At 50.5% G+C, this 14613-nt stretch overlaps 2 protein-coding genes and 1 long non-coding RNA gene across 3 annotated transcripts; all 3 read right to left on the bottom strand.

Annotated features, from left to right (window-relative positions):
* Positions 1-1849: 1849 nt before the first annotated feature.
* Positions 1850-4309, bottom strand: LOC136053831 (mucin-2-like). Its single transcript, XM_065744788.1, has 6 exons — positions 3410-4309; positions 3235-3333; positions 2928-3081; positions 2750-2817; positions 2224-2319; positions 1850-2110 (listed from the first exon to the last, which is right to left on the bottom strand). Exons 1-6 carry the CDS (start codon positions 4307-4309, stop codon positions 1850-1852), a joined length of 1578 nt encoding a protein of 525 aa, XP_065600860.1.
* Positions 4310-4665: 356 nt separating this feature from the next.
* On the bottom strand, positions 4666-6110 carry LOC136053742 (uncharacterized). Its single transcript, XR_010622671.1, has 3 exons — positions 6051-6110; positions 4869-4930; positions 4666-4725 (listed from the first exon to the last, which is right to left on the bottom strand). It is a non-coding gene; the product is annotated as an uncharacterized LOC136053742 (long non-coding RNA).
* Positions 6111-6855: 745 nt separating this feature from the next.
* Positions 6856-13418, bottom strand: SF3A3 (splicing factor 3a subunit 3). Its single transcript, XM_065744517.1, has 17 exons — positions 13307-13418; positions 13168-13215; positions 13025-13077; positions 12498-12603; positions 11958-12030; positions 11414-11505; positions 11233-11315; positions 10776-10914; positions 10496-10564; positions 10100-10167; positions 9750-9857; positions 9395-9464; positions 8802-8966; positions 8564-8674; positions 8075-8165; positions 7453-7508; positions 6856-7146 (listed from the first exon to the last, which is right to left on the bottom strand). Exons 1-17 carry the CDS (start codon positions 13400-13402, stop codon positions 7069-7071), a joined length of 1506 nt encoding a protein of 501 aa, XP_065600589.1. The 5' UTR covers positions 13403-13418; the 3' UTR covers positions 6856-7068.
* Between the last annotated feature and the right edge of the window lie 1195 nt (positions 13419-14613).

The following is a 14613-nucleotide window of genomic DNA, read 5'->3' as shown; positions in this document are numbered from 1 at the left end:
AAGTCGGCATCCCTCCCGTGGACGCGCACAGGGCAAAGGATATGATTCGACACGTCGCCCCATCGAGAAGCGTCTCCTGGATGGCCACCGACTGGTCCATCCTCCGTGCCCGTGGGGTGGGGGCCGGCGGTCACCGAGCGGCTCGGGGGGCGACCGGGATGGGGATGGGGATCGGGACCGCGATGCGGCCGCGTTCGGTGCTGCCGTTACCCGGAGCCGCCGCCGCCGTCGCCCCTCTCTCCGCCCCACGCTCCCGGCCTGCCCCAGGGCTCCGTTAACCCTTCGTTTGGGAACGGCTCCTGGTTTCGGGGCTCCGGGTTTCGGGGCTCCTCACCGCGGCCTGAACCGCCGCCCACCGCCCGGATACGGGCTCGCAAAGCTCCAGGAAACGGCCGAGCATCATTTCCCCCTCCGCTGGACGGGACTGGGATGGGTTTTTAAACGGGTTGCTGCTGGGTTAATGGGGCGGAGAGCAGGGAGAGCAGCGGGAAGCGCTGAGCAGAAGCGGAGGGGGGGGGGGACGGAGTGTCCCCGGGCTCAGGGTGCTGCGTGTCCTGAGCAGGAGGGGCCTGGCTTGCCGCAGGGCAGAGCAGCTAACTTCCTACTGCCATCAGGAGGGGCTCGTTTTGCTGTAGCACCTGGAATTCGTCGTTCAGTGTCGTGACCCAGCCGACATCTGAGCTTTAATTATGCAAATAATCGCTGCGGAGAGCGTAAGCAGGTGCTGGGAAATGTCAGCAGATGCTGACGTGCTGAAGAGGAGCTCGGTGTGAGTCAGCTCTTCCTGCTGATGCAGAAGTAACAGCAAAGTCAAACAGATATGGAAAAAGCAGCGGGCTGTGCTTTCTGCTCCCTTCTCAGCAGCCGTGCACGACGGACAAAAGACTGCAAAGAGGAAACGAAAGGAGCACAGTGAGAAATATCTGCTTCAAACTCTGAAACGCTCCTCTTAATGAGAAACGTGGTGCTGAGGGTCAGTTCTGGAAGAGAAATGGCTTCGAGTTCCATCCTGTGGTCGCTTTCTGATGTGATGACGTATCCCAGCCCATGCCACGGCTTTGGAGCAGCAGCACTGCCAGCACATGAGGCAGTGCTGCAGTGTGGAGGGGCTGCGTGCAGCCCCCAGCCCCACATCCCCCACCAAAACCATCCCACTGCTCCCCCAGCACAGCCCCGTGGCTGGGACCCCCTTCCCACCCCATCCTTCGAGCTGAGCTGTGCCCAAAGCAGCCCAACACAGACCCAGGGGACTGATACTCCTTTTATTATTCATTATGTTATGTTTTTCTTAAAAGGGAGCAGGAAGAGGACAGAACATGTTTGCACCATGGAGCCATTACCTGTGATGTGGGAGCAGGCTCCTGTTACAGACTCATGCTCGTCTCTGTGCTCTACCTCTACCCACAGAGAGTCATAGATACGAAGCAGGACGGCCTAACAAGATGCTCTTAGCTCAGCCCCATTTCCCTGCCTAAGAACTGGAGATGAAACAGAAGTAATGGCTTTGCCTACCAGGGCAGGAGGTATTGTTTAGAAATTAAGCGTGTGTTCAGACAGCTTCACTGCAAGCGTGTGTTAACTACATTGGTGCTGTGCCTTGGGTCAAGGCAGAGGTCCCTGGGCTCCGAGCTGGCTCAGCACCCTCTCATTTCTACACCTGAGGTCTGTCCTCCCAGCATCTGCCATCCCTGCAGCACAGAGGAGCAATGCTGCAGCTTGCAGCTCCTGGGGATGTTGCGTAGAGGAGAGCACCTGCATGGGGGGAAAAGCTGCCATCCACGAGCTCCAGAAGGCATTTGATAATAACCTCAGCTGAAATTAAGGCAGGAACAGGCTGCAGGGCTGCTGCTTACCCCCAGAGGGGAGCGAGGACCCCGCAGTTCAGGAGGAGGGCTGCTCCACACGCCAGGAGCTGCAGCAGTGGGGACACAGCCATCTGCCTGGCACCATTAACGTGCACTTTGCCATCCAGCTTCAGGCAGCTGCCCTTGGGGGTGGCGAGGCAGCACTCCTGGTAGCAGGCAGCCTTCACCCCCTGGGTGCAGATGGGCTTGGCAGCTTTGCAGGCTTTGCTGCATCCTGCCACGTAATTGAGGCCTGTCTTCCTCATCTGGAAGGAGGAGAGCGATCAGCTTGCTGGTCCTGCCCAGCCTCTGGCATTCGCATTGAGGGGATACACACACAGGCTCCAGCACATCCCTCCTGTCGTGCCCCAAGCCATACCTCGCAGAAGTCATGCCCAACAAAGCATCTAGCTGTGGCCTTCTTGCCTTTGAAACATCCATCCCCATGGCAGGAGAATGCTGCACAGATTTTCCCCTGCAAAACAGGACCAGAGGAGATCTGTGTAGGTGTGGTGCAGGCAGCAGGATGCAAAGGGCTGGAGCTGGACCTCAGGCAGCCCTTCCTCCCATGGTGCTCTCCCAAACCCCTGCTGTATCTCAGCATCACCTGTCTCTGGCATTTCATACTCAGAGATAAGAGACCAACAGCTCCCATCTGACGCTGCAGGAAACCTCACTGCAACACCACCACAAGTTTCAAGCCTCCTTTTCCTTCCTTCCCTTCTGTGCAGAGATAAAGCTCCTTCTGCCTCACCACTCGGATGCCCTTGCACCACCTCGCACCCCCTGTGTCTGTCCCACAGCTGATTAGGGCTGCCTGGGGCAACGCAGATGGTATCCTTAGCACCCTCAAGCCTATGCCCTTTCAAGGCAGCTTTCACCCAAGGAGTGCATCGGGTACCTACATTTCGTGGGGGGGGACGTGGGGTGGTGGTGGTGGTCGTGGATGGTGTGGTGGCAGGGGGCAGGTCACCTGTGGGCACAGAGGAGAGCCCTGGGGATGCAGCCCACACATCCATACCCGGGGGTGGAGGAACTGCAGCATGCAGCCAGCCCGGGGTGATGGGGTCTGCACGCAGTTACCGTAGGAGCTTGCATTGAGCTGCAGGCAGAGCGAGCTGTGGCAGCACTCCACGGTGCACTGCTGTGGGGGGATGCTGCCGTTGGTCCTGCACGGCTCCGTGCTGCACACGCTGCTGCACCTGGCAGTGTAGTTCGTGCTGGAGAAACGGTACAGCTGCAACAGCAGAGCCAAAGGAGAAAAAAACAACACTAGAAGTGTGAAGAGAGACCGTTACAGAGGAGGAAAAACGATGGGCAGACTGTGGGAGAGGTGAAAGAAAGCAGATGTTGTGGCCACAGCTCCCAGCAGCCGTCACAAGCTCTGTACCTCACAGAAGGTCTCATTCTGGCAGGTGGCCGTTGTGTTGCTGTGGGCCTCATCCTGATAACACCTCTCCCCGGAGCACTGGAAGCTCTGACAGCTGAGCTGGGGGGAAGATGTGCCATGGGTCACAGTGCAGCATGGCTTCTGCATGGCCAGCATCCCCCTTCCCTCTCCTTACCGGGGTTTGTTCTGTATGGTTCACAGAGGCGTTGGCAGCCACTGAGGCCTGGCTGGTGGCCACCGAGGTGGTGATGGTGGTCACTGAGGTGTGGTTGGTGGTCACTGAGGTGTGGTTGGTGGTCACCAATGCCTGGTTGGAGGTGATCATTGAGGCACTGGTGGCAGACACCGAGGACTGTTTGGTGGCCACCAAACCCTGGTTGGAAGTGATCGCTGAAGCACTGGTGGAAGACACTGACGTGTGTTGGGTGGCCACCAATGCCTGGATGGAGGCAGCCATCGAAGCATTGGTGGCAGATGCTGAGGCCTGGTTGGTGGCCACCAAAGCCTGCTTAGAGGTGATCATTGAGGCACTGGGGGTGGACACTGATGTGTGGTTGGTGGCCATCACTGCCTTGTTGGTGGCCACCAGTGCCTTGTTGGTGGCAGCCATCGAAGCATTGGTAGCAGACACTGAGGACTGTTTGGTGGCCACCAAAGCCTGGTTGGAGGCAATCGTTGAAGCATTGGTGGCAGACATTGAGGACTGCTTGGTGGCCACCAGTGCCTTGTTGGTGGCAGCCACTGAAGCATTGGTGGCAGACACTGATGTGTGGTTGGTGGCCACCAATGCCTGGATGGAGGCAGCCATCGAAGCATTGGTGGCAGGTGCTGATTGCTGGTTGGTGGCCATCATTGCCTTCCTGGTGGCAGACATTGAGGCCTGTTTGGTGGCCACCAGTGCCTTGTTGGTGGCAGCCACTGAAGCATTAGTGGTAGATGCTGGTGTGTGGTTGGTGGCCATCACTGCCTTGGTGGAGGCAGCCACAGAAGTGTTGGCTGCAGCCACCAAGGCCTGATTGGTGGCCACTGAAGCTTTGGTGGCAGCCACTGAGGCGTGGTTGGTGGCTATGGACATGTTGACCACTTTGCGCTCTGAAAAACACAAAGTTCCCCCTCGGTGAAGGAAATAGCATCCAGGCACTTAGAGAGCTCCGTGGTGCCCTATCCCAAAGAAGAACAAAGATCCGTTTGCAGTCAGCAAGGAGGAGCTTGCCCAGCAGGGCAGAGGTGATTGCTGACTATGGAAATGTTTCAAGAGCTTCTCCCTTCCCCTTCAAGGCACATCGCATAGGAGATACAGCCATTTCTGGGGTCAAAACCTTAAGAGAAGCTTCCTGAGCACAGCTCCTTCTGATAGCTTACAGCCAAGAGGGGACAGGGACATGGTCCCATTGCACCAAGTTGCCTTTGCCCCTCTCCCAAGAGGATCCCCTGCTGTGGCGAGAGGGCCCCGGGCACAGAAGTGCAGAGTCAAGATACAGAGCAGCAGGCCTGGAACAGAGCAGAGACAACTGGGACCACCAAAGGGCAAGTCGAGCCCTGGCAGGGAGAGCGGGGATGTGTGCAGGATGTGGGGCACCAGCTCTGCTGCAGAGTGGTCCCCCAGGACAGACACTGCTCAAAGCCCCCGTTACCTTGAGCAGGGAGAAGCTGCCAGTGAGCTGCCATCATCCCCACCAGCAACCACAGCTGGGACCTGGCAGAGAGACATGAGAACTGGGCAGTGAGAGGGGACAGTCCCACGATGGCAGCAGCTGCTATCATGGGGGCATGAGCTGCCACAGCTCAGAGCAGGCACAGAACAAGGGATGAGGTGCAGGGACAAAATCAGGACAAGTTGCATAAAAGAAGCTTTCACTCTTCCCTCCCCCTGTTTTTTATTTAGCCTTTCTGCTAAGAAATTCTGCATTCTTTATTCTGAGCCCCTGTGGAAATCCAGGTAGTTTGCAGTTCATTTTGTCCCGGGAGCTGTGCCTGGCAGTACCACCACCCACCAACAGCTCAGACAGCTGCAGTCCATGTTGTCTCAACCGACTCATCACTCAGAAATTATCCTTAGGGAGCAAAAGCCAGGCCCTTCCAGTCTGGGATGCAGTAGGAGAAGGCTGAACAAGTGCTGAGGGATCCTGGGAGCACTTTTCCCCCCATGGGCTCAGACCCAGAGCTCAGCCCAGCCCTTCCAAGCAGGAGCCCCCTGGGAGGCCACGTGCTGCTGTTGGTGTGGTAACCCTCCATCCTCGTGCAACACAGAGCTGTGAGCAGTGCCAGCTTGGCACCACACACAGCAAAGTGCTGATGCTGTTGTAAATGAAGAAGCTGCCCAGCTCAGGATGGTGGCACGCACGTCCCGTGTTGGGGAGTGGAATTCTGAACCCAGTTGTCAGTGCTGCTTGCCAGCAGTGCCCCCATGCACTGCTCACAGCATGGCTGGGGCAGTTCTGCTGGTGTTGGTGCTTCCTGAGGTAGTCTGCTCTCCACTGAACGAAAGCAGACGTTTTCCTTGCTAACTCTTTGCCAGTTTAGATAAGGAAACAGTGGAGGTAACTCCCAGCAGGCTCCGAGGCTGTTTTCCAAACACTCCCCCTTCTGCCTTAGGACTGAAGCTCAGATAGCATTCCCAGGGCACTCTTTCAGAAACGAACACAGGTTGGTGTTTCTCACCCCCCACAGCAGGGCAGCCCCCCCACCCAGAGCAGCCCTTACTGCTGCAGCACAGCCAGACCCAGCTCCAGGACAGGCTAAGAACAAACCAAAAATGCTTCACCCTGAGATGAGCATCTCCCCCCAAGCAGGGAAAGGGACCCGCTCAGACTCACCCTGTCTGTCCGCGCCCCGAAAGCTCCTGAGTGCCAGAGGAAGCCTGCAGCTGCTGCAAGAGATGGAGAGGCTCTGAGCACAGCTCACAGCCCCACCCTGCCAACCACCAGCTGTGCAAACCATCACCCAGGGAGAAGCGTTTGTTACCTGCAGCTCTCCTGGATTTGGAGATGCAAATGTTGTGCTGATGACAGAGGAAGGGATTTCTGAGGTTAGAGATGTCACACAAGCACCTCTATAGCAAAATGCAAGCCCACTGGAGGCAGCATGAAGGCTGCCACAAAGCACGGGGCCTCTCACAATCCTTCTTCTCACAGCACTTGAATTCATGTGGCAGTAAAACAGTTTGAGAGAACCAAAGGAAGGATCTGTGCTAGCACCTACCAGGTCTTCAAGTCAAGTGCTGGACAAACTAACACAGACTACCCACACAGCACAGCATATCCTAAACAAAGCTCATTTATTTGTTCCCTGAATAAATCCCAGGAGCCAAAGCCTCACAGGAAGACAGACCTGAGGCCCAAGCAGCAATGCAAGCCAAACGTCTGCTCTGCAAAGGAGCACAGAGAAAGATACATGCTTAAACTGTTATACAGTTCAGGAGCATTACATATTGTCAGCATGCAGTGTTCCTATGTGCTTTAAAGAAAGCAGTCCTCATCATAAAAAAATCTCCAACACAACTGGGATAAGAGAGAAGTAATTGTTTCTGACAATTCAAACCGTGTAGAAAGCTTTTCAAAAGCACCATCATCAAATCTCCTCTTTCCAGCATTCAAAAGCAGACATGTTTTCAGCACTTCCTAAGTTAAAATCGATTTATTTTTCATGTTGGTTTTTTTTTTTAATATAAAGTAACATCACAAGACTGCTTTTCACAAAGGGCTGACTAGAAAGCAACTATCAAGTATCCTATGTTCATGCAAATAGAAAAAAAATCATTAAACTGAAGAAGAATCAGAGCTGGTGACACTTCTCTATTCTTTTTCTGCTGTGAAATCCTTCACCTGGGAATAGTTACAGCAGCCCTTGACGTTTCAAGTCTTCGTAGGTCTTTTTATTCACCACATTGCCACTGGAGTCCTCATATTCCTCCTAGAGTGGAACAAACACTTTAGAGACACCTGCAAACCTACTCAGGTTGTGCTACAGCAATTTAGCTCCAACTGCATCTGAGCATAACCACTCTGCCAAGAGCCTCTCTACGTGAAGACAGGCAGTGGATCTACCAGCAAGCTCAGTAAGATCTTATCTAGGCTCAGAGTAATTACAGAAGGCTCTGAAGCATGCTGGGGAACACAGCTTGTGTTAGAAACTCCTACCAGAGCCACTTCATGCAAAGTAGATGAGGATTCCCAAGTACACTGGACTAGGAACATCCAAGTGCCTCTACCATCTCACCTCTGTATCAGGCTGCCACCTCTCTGAAGCTTTCTGTAGTTTCAGCTTTGCCCACACTGTAAATACAAAGTCATTCAGAACATGAATGCCATTTTACTTCAGACACCAGGTTTTAAACTAGTCAAACGCATCAGCTTTTAAAATAGAAAAACAAAAAATGAACCCCAAACACTGCCACTGCTGCACCTTTCATCAGTGCTGCAGGTGTTCAGAATCCCCCTAGAGGCTCCACCATTTTTTTTGCTGGCTTCCCCCCAGAGATCCCAATGGGTGTCAATGAAGTAACAGTTGCATGGGATCACGTAGTCACACTCTGAATAAATGGTGTAAATAATGGTGGCCCACTACACTTGGCTGAGATTCCATACATAAAGCATTGCAGATAAAACAGTTGGCAAGAAATGAGCACTTGGCTGGCATCCCTAGCAAACATCTACTCTTGTAGGCATTCAATAAGAAACAAAGACACTGGGAGAGATGGTTTGATGAAGGGTAATCCCACAAGCATCATGCCTCTCACATTCCTTCCTTAAATTAATATGTTTTTGGCCAGAGCTGGCTAATGTGAACGTCCCTGTAGCACACCCCCAGTTCTGTGCAAAGAAATGCCATGGAGACTTACGTGAGACTGCATCCTCAATCTGTGTGACATTGGCAAAATGAGCAGTGTTGGGAATGCCCAGGCATCTCATCCCATGAGCATGACGCCACTCCTGGGAACAAGAGGCAAGAGTCACCAAGAGGGAATGCCACCTCACCCACAGTGCCTGCTGGAAGACCTATTATAATCTGGGCAGTGTAAAACAAATATTAAGAAAACACAGATCTCCCAGTCCTAAACACTTGTTTCTGATGGTAACAAGACACTGAGAGTACGTGCTCTGCAACAGTCAGGCCTGGAAAACAGTGTTCAGACACAACTGGCAGAACAGATCTCCATATGCTCTGGATAATTTACAGCTCCAATAGCACAGCCCTGCAGCATCAGAGCAGACCCACACTTGTAAGTGAAAAAAAATGCCACTCAGAGGCTCCTGTCATTTACTCATTGCTTATTATAAAGATGATCTGAACGTGGAACTGATGGTTCTTGTGACAAAACATTACTTACTGCAAAATGTCGCTGAAAAGCTTTGGGCCCTCGGTAGGTGTAGTTACCACAAATCTCACAGTTGTAGTTGATGTTTAAACCATGCAGTTTATATAACCAGTAAGGGATTGGCTGAGAAGAGAGTACAAACAAAGATCAGGCCAAGTGGTAAGGGAGGTTCAAACAGAAGAGAAGCATGGAGTTAGGTGAAATCTCCCACTTCTCCAGATCTAAATCCAGACCTGACTGTCTCAGTTACCTTGCCATCCCAACCAAGAGGCAGATTTTTAGGATTGTAAATGATTTCGTTTTCTTCATCTTCACTCTCACTCTCACTGATCTGCTCTTCCTCCTCCTCCTCCCTCTCTTCCCCTGTCCGTGCTTGCTTACGTTGCACATTCTCATGAGTAAGGTGTCTCTGTTCCTAGAGCAAGAAAATAGAAGGAATTGTTCACACAACACAACAGCAACAAAATAAGATGGCAAGACAATGGAAGCTGCCATCATGCTCCAAACTGAAGCAAGGACTTAAGGAGGAACAAGAAAGAAATGAATAAATAAAAAGGCAGGGAGGCTTCCCTATCAGAACATGTAAACTGCTGTATCTGCCCTGAGAGAGACACAAAATAGTCCTGTTCATAAAAGCCTGCAATTAACTAACAAATAAAAATCTAACTCTGCTTTTTCCATCAGTAATCACATGCTCACATGTGATTTTAAGCAGAACAAGTCTGGAAAGAAAAGCAACTCTTCTGAGCACACAGAAGACACTGGGTTAAGACAAGAATGACCTTCTGGTCACTGCTGGATGGGTTTGTAACCAAAAGCTCAAAGACAAAATGAAATCCTTACCCCAAGAACTTCCACGTATTCATATATCTGAGCTTCCAGGAATGCGAGATCTTTATTTCTTTCAGTGTCTCTGGAAATAGGTAAGGAAATTTCACTAAGTGCATTCCAAAACTGCAAACACCACACGTACATGGAACTCCTAAGGACACATTTGACTCATGTGCAGCAAGAGAAGAGAAACAGCCCACGTAAACTAAACTGCACACAATATTCAGCTCTGATATCTTACATCTGGGTCAGGACCAATGTATAGGGATTCCAACACACTGGGAATCTCTATCACAGCTACAGTAGCCATGTTTATATCCCAGTGAAGGGATCAGCACCGACCTGAGCACAGCCTTTAAGAACTCACCTTTTGATTCCCTTTGTCTTTGGATTCTTAGCAAACAGGGAAGGATCAAGTGCTTCCAGGGACTTGCCTTTAGTACTGAAAAGTCTCTGAGCACGCTCTTCCAGAGTCCTGTGGAGAAGCAGGGAAGAAACAAGTTCAGACCACAGTTTTCCATTTCCAGAAAACCATTTGAATTCATGCAACAACATCATAAATTCAGCTTATAACAGATGAAGAGATGCTCTATGATCTTTGTCCTTGCTGAATATCATTAAAGTAATTCTTCTACAATGGAGAAGCCAAACAAATATCCCATGAAGGTGGGAAGACCTCAAAAGCTGAAAAGGAATTAGGAAAAGACTGTGTCTTACCCGCCACATTTCAGTCCCAGTGCCAGTAAAGCTGATTTTAGTCTGTCCAGTCCTAGGGAGGCCAATTCCTATTCAACAAAGCAAACCACAGTAAGATAGGAGCTATTATAAATATATTCAATATGGACATATCTCATTAAAAAAGAAAAAAAAAAGAGGAAGAAGGAATATGAACAGCATTAAAGAAATGACTGTCAAGTGTGCCAACCTCAACACACCTTTCAAGTTGCAGCCCTCTAGTGGGAGAAATTAAATCATCAGCATAACCAAAGTTCTATCCAGAGAGCACAGAGCCAAAACCAAAAGCTCAAGAAGTAAGATGATGGCAAGAAACCAAATGGTTAAGCTCCCATGTGCCCAAAATTCAGAACTGGGTGCATAGCAGTGAATACATACTTCCCAAGAGGAAAATGCTGAGAGATCCAGGTGGGCTCCAGCATGAGTGAGTGCACTGCTGGTCTCTTTCTGCCAAGAAAAAACAAGTGCAAGATCTGTGTGATACGCTGTGACTCTTCATGCAATACCATTAGCTAACATAAACCTCCAAATGCAAGTCCTCCTCAAACTCCACTACACATCTTATTAGACTTAACCTCAGCCATGATTTAACACAAATGATTGGTAGGAAATCTATCACAAACCCAAAAGCATTCTCAAGGGCTTCACAGCTGCTCACCGGCCAGCCCGGGAACGTTCCATTTTCCCACTTCTTCTCAAACTCAGTCTGAATTTTCCCAAAGAGCTCATTCTGGTCCAGTAATGGCTTCACTCGATCTGTGTACTCCTGTAGGTACTCCAGAAGCATTTCAAGATACCTGGCAGAATGATTATCAGCACAGACAATTCCATATCAAACTGCTGATATAACAATATCAGAAGTCACAGAGATTAGATTAGGTTTTAACACAACAATCTAAAATAGTTCCCCAGAATAAGAAGCCCAATGGCTTTCTGCATTTTGTTGTGCTTCATATCTTCACAACAGATTTAGAACTGAGTTACTACAGCTCAGTGACGCCATTTATATCACTGATGCTTGATTGCTAGCTGTATTCCTGACAGCTGGACACTTGAGAAGCAAATTCTTTCCCATCAACTGTCATAAACGAAAGCAGGCAGGGCAAAAGGCTCACCTCTTATACTCAGCATTTTTTCTCTCTTTGGGAATATCAAAGAGTTGGTCAAATGTAGACAGATAAGTGATATAATCCAGTTTCTAAGAAGAAAAAAAGCTCGAGTCAGACTCCATACATATGCAGCCATCAGCACTGAAGAGTAACACAACTGAGTGCCCACACTAACACAACCACTTACCTCTGATGATTTCAGGTTAATGTATTTGAGATAGCAATCATGCAGATCTAAGTATCGTCCGTATCCTTCTTCATCTGTGAACTCCACTAGGTCTGCAGGACAGAGTGTGCAGAGCTTTGTTAGGAACTTAATGTTCTCTGCTTATTATGTGCATGGTTTAGAATCTGAAAAGAATTAACTGCAGGCTAATTTATCTTCCTTAGGCACGTTTAGAATGCAAATGGATATTCACTGACTGAATGTCTGCCTGCTTGTTTGTGTTACACCAGAACATTCCTCAAAAGAGACATCACAACTGTGTATTTCAGTTACATTATATTTCTGTTACAAAATATATGTATTTTGTAATATTTCAGGGTGGCTACAGCTCATAAGAATTTAAATGAAATACAAACAGACATAAGTAATGCAGGAAAAGGGAGATGGAATTCGGAAACGTGCAAATCAGATCAGACAGGTCACTAAATAAAGCCTCTAAAGCAAGCACCGTATTCTTACTTAAACTGGCCTCAAAAAACAAACAAACAAAACCCTGAAGACTTACTTTGAGCTTCTTCACTTGGGTTGTCTCTGGCCTTCAACAGTTCCTCAAACTCCACTGACATGGGAACACAAATCTTTGAGAACAGACAAAAAAAAAGTGATTAGTTCAGCTGATGTCCCTGAGTAATTCACACAAAACCCGTGACAGACTGCAAACAATAAAACTGGTAAATGAAAAGGAGTTCAAAGCACTTCTTCATCATTACATTTGCACTATGGAAAAGAAGTACTACCCAGGGACTCTGACTTCAGACAGCATTAGGTAGGCAAAATGAATACTAGCTCAGAAGCAAAATGTTCTTAAACTAATGGAGGACATGGTGAAGCCTCTTGCATTTTCTCCTACCCAGACAGAGGCTTACATAAAGCCTTAAAGCACCACTTATTCTTAACGTTTTGTTTTCCTCAGTGACATTTTAAGATAGCCAATACCTCCATATTAAGGTAATTAAACTGAATGAGAAAAAGAAGCCCACTTATTGCAGAGATAAAGCCCAACACAGCACAGATCAGTTATTCTTGGGAGCAGCTAACTACTTACCTCGTTTGGATGCTTCCGGTGAAACTCTTTAATTTGTTTCAGTCTGTTGTAGAATTCTGCAAACTCATTTGGCCCAGAAATGGCACTGAGCTCCTCCTTCCGTAAGCTACAGGTTCATGGAAGAAAGGCAGATTGCAACCAGAAAAGAAAACACGTTTATGCTGACACAATCTTTTTTTGGAAGTCTAATGCCACATTCTGCTCCCACAGAACACCAGTGAGCCTGACAGCACAGCCCCACTGCTGCTCCACAGGCAGCCAGGCCCCTGCTTAGAGGATCTGGGGCACATCTCAACTGAAAACGCTGCAGTCTCAGTTACAAACACTCAAATCTCCCTCAAAGCCTCAATCCAAGAAAACAATGCAACGTTTGCACCGAATATGAAGGTGTTTATTGCAAAGCCTGGGTCCTCCTCCTGGTTTAGGGCCGAGCTCTGGCCTTGCACTGCAGAACCACTTCTGTATTCACAGCAGACCCACAGGAGCCCCAGGTACTCCCTCCGCGAGCCAGCAGGCCGCACACTCACCCGTCCTTGTCGTCGTACAGGTCCCTCAGGTTGCCGCTCACTTCCATGTACCTCTAAAACACAACACCCGAACCTCAGCCGGGCGCACCCCTCAGCACAGCAGCACCGCAGCCGCCCGGGCCGCCCCACCCCGCCCGACTCACGTCCTGCATGGCCCGCGTCCGGTGGTCGGAGTTGATCTGATCGCGGAGCTGCGGGCACAGGAACGAACGGCGTCAGCGAAGGCCTGGGCCAGGCCCCACAACCCCTCCGACCCCTCCCCCGCCTCCCCCCGGGGCGCACCGTGGACTTTTTGGTGAGCATCTCCTTCACCATGACGTCCATCAGCCGCTCCCGCTCCTCATGGTAGCGCCGCTGCTGCTCCAGGATCGTCTCCATCCTCCCGCGTCCCGCCCGGAAATCGACGCGAGGGACTTCCGGCACAGCCTGTGTTCTACCGGAAGTGCCCGGCCCCGCTCTGAGCCGCGTCCGAAGGTTCCGGGCTGACGCCCGGGGCCGCGCTGTTTCTCACCGGGAGGCGGAGGTTCCCGTCCGCCCACCCAGCTCTGTCCATCAGCCCACGTTCACGCGCTGCCCTTTGCGGCAGCGCTTAGAAACCGCTTCTTCAGTTACCCTGCTCTGAATCCCTGCGAGAGATCTGGAGCTGCGCTCCTGCCCGTCCTGAGGATGGGAGAGCACCGCGTGTGCCCCCAGGCTGGGATGAAAGCCTCCAGCCCGAGCACGGCTGCGGGCAGCGTGACACAGCCGTGAATCACAGCCCGAACGGGAACAGGCTCGGCAGAACAAAACATGCCCAGTCCGGTGCTGCCTCCTTCCCACTGCTGCCCGTGATATGTGGGAACAGCATTGTGAAGGACAGCACGGCTCAAAGGGAGTGGCCCTGGAGGATGTCGTCCTGCAGAGGTTGCGATTGTGACCTTCCACTTTTGCTTGGATTTTAATTACCCCCTTCAGATCTACTCTAAATGTTAAGGAGTGTGTCAGTTCTCTGTCTACACTTTCCCAGATGCAAAACTATAATTACATTTAAACTCATAAATAATTTTTTGTACGATGCATAATAGATGACTTTAAGCCAAAAGCAGTAACAATATATATATATATATTTATTAATAATGACAGACAAAAACGATCCTGCCCTGAGGGAACATTCACTGCACTGAGGGGATGATGCTGGTGGTAGGAACATTGTCTTTAATTACTCTTCTACTAAAGGCTTCCCCTAAGTACGCCACTTCTTCCTCGCGAGTGCCCAACTACACATAAAAGTGGAGATAAGGGTTTTTGGTGCTCTTCCCTTTCCCTTTGCATGAAACTTCATCCTGGGATGAGTAAGGGGCTGAAACCCAGTGGAGACCCCCAGCCATGTGGGCTTAGTGCACCAGGAGGCCGATGCTGTTCTCCTCAGTGTGGCAAAGCAGAAAGTTTTTACCTTCAGCTCTGGCCCTCCACTACCCCAGGCAGGAGGGGCAGTAGAGGCCCTGGGCTTGTTACTACACACAGGGCCAGGTCCCAGCCTCTGGCAGCACCTGGCCTCAAGACCCGATCACTCCTGCAGGGATCACTCCTGCCTGCAGGGTTGCAGGAGC

Source organism: Cyrtonyx montezumae, unplaced genomic scaffold, assembly GCF_038088225.1.
Source record: "Cyrtonyx montezumae isolate F1298 unplaced genomic scaffold, pur_monq_1.0 scaffold_31, whole genome shotgun sequence".
Lineage (NCBI taxonomy): Eukaryota > Metazoa > Chordata > Aves > Galliformes > Odontophoridae > Cyrtonyx > Cyrtonyx montezumae.
This window is presented reverse-complemented; position numbering and strand designations above follow the sequence as displayed.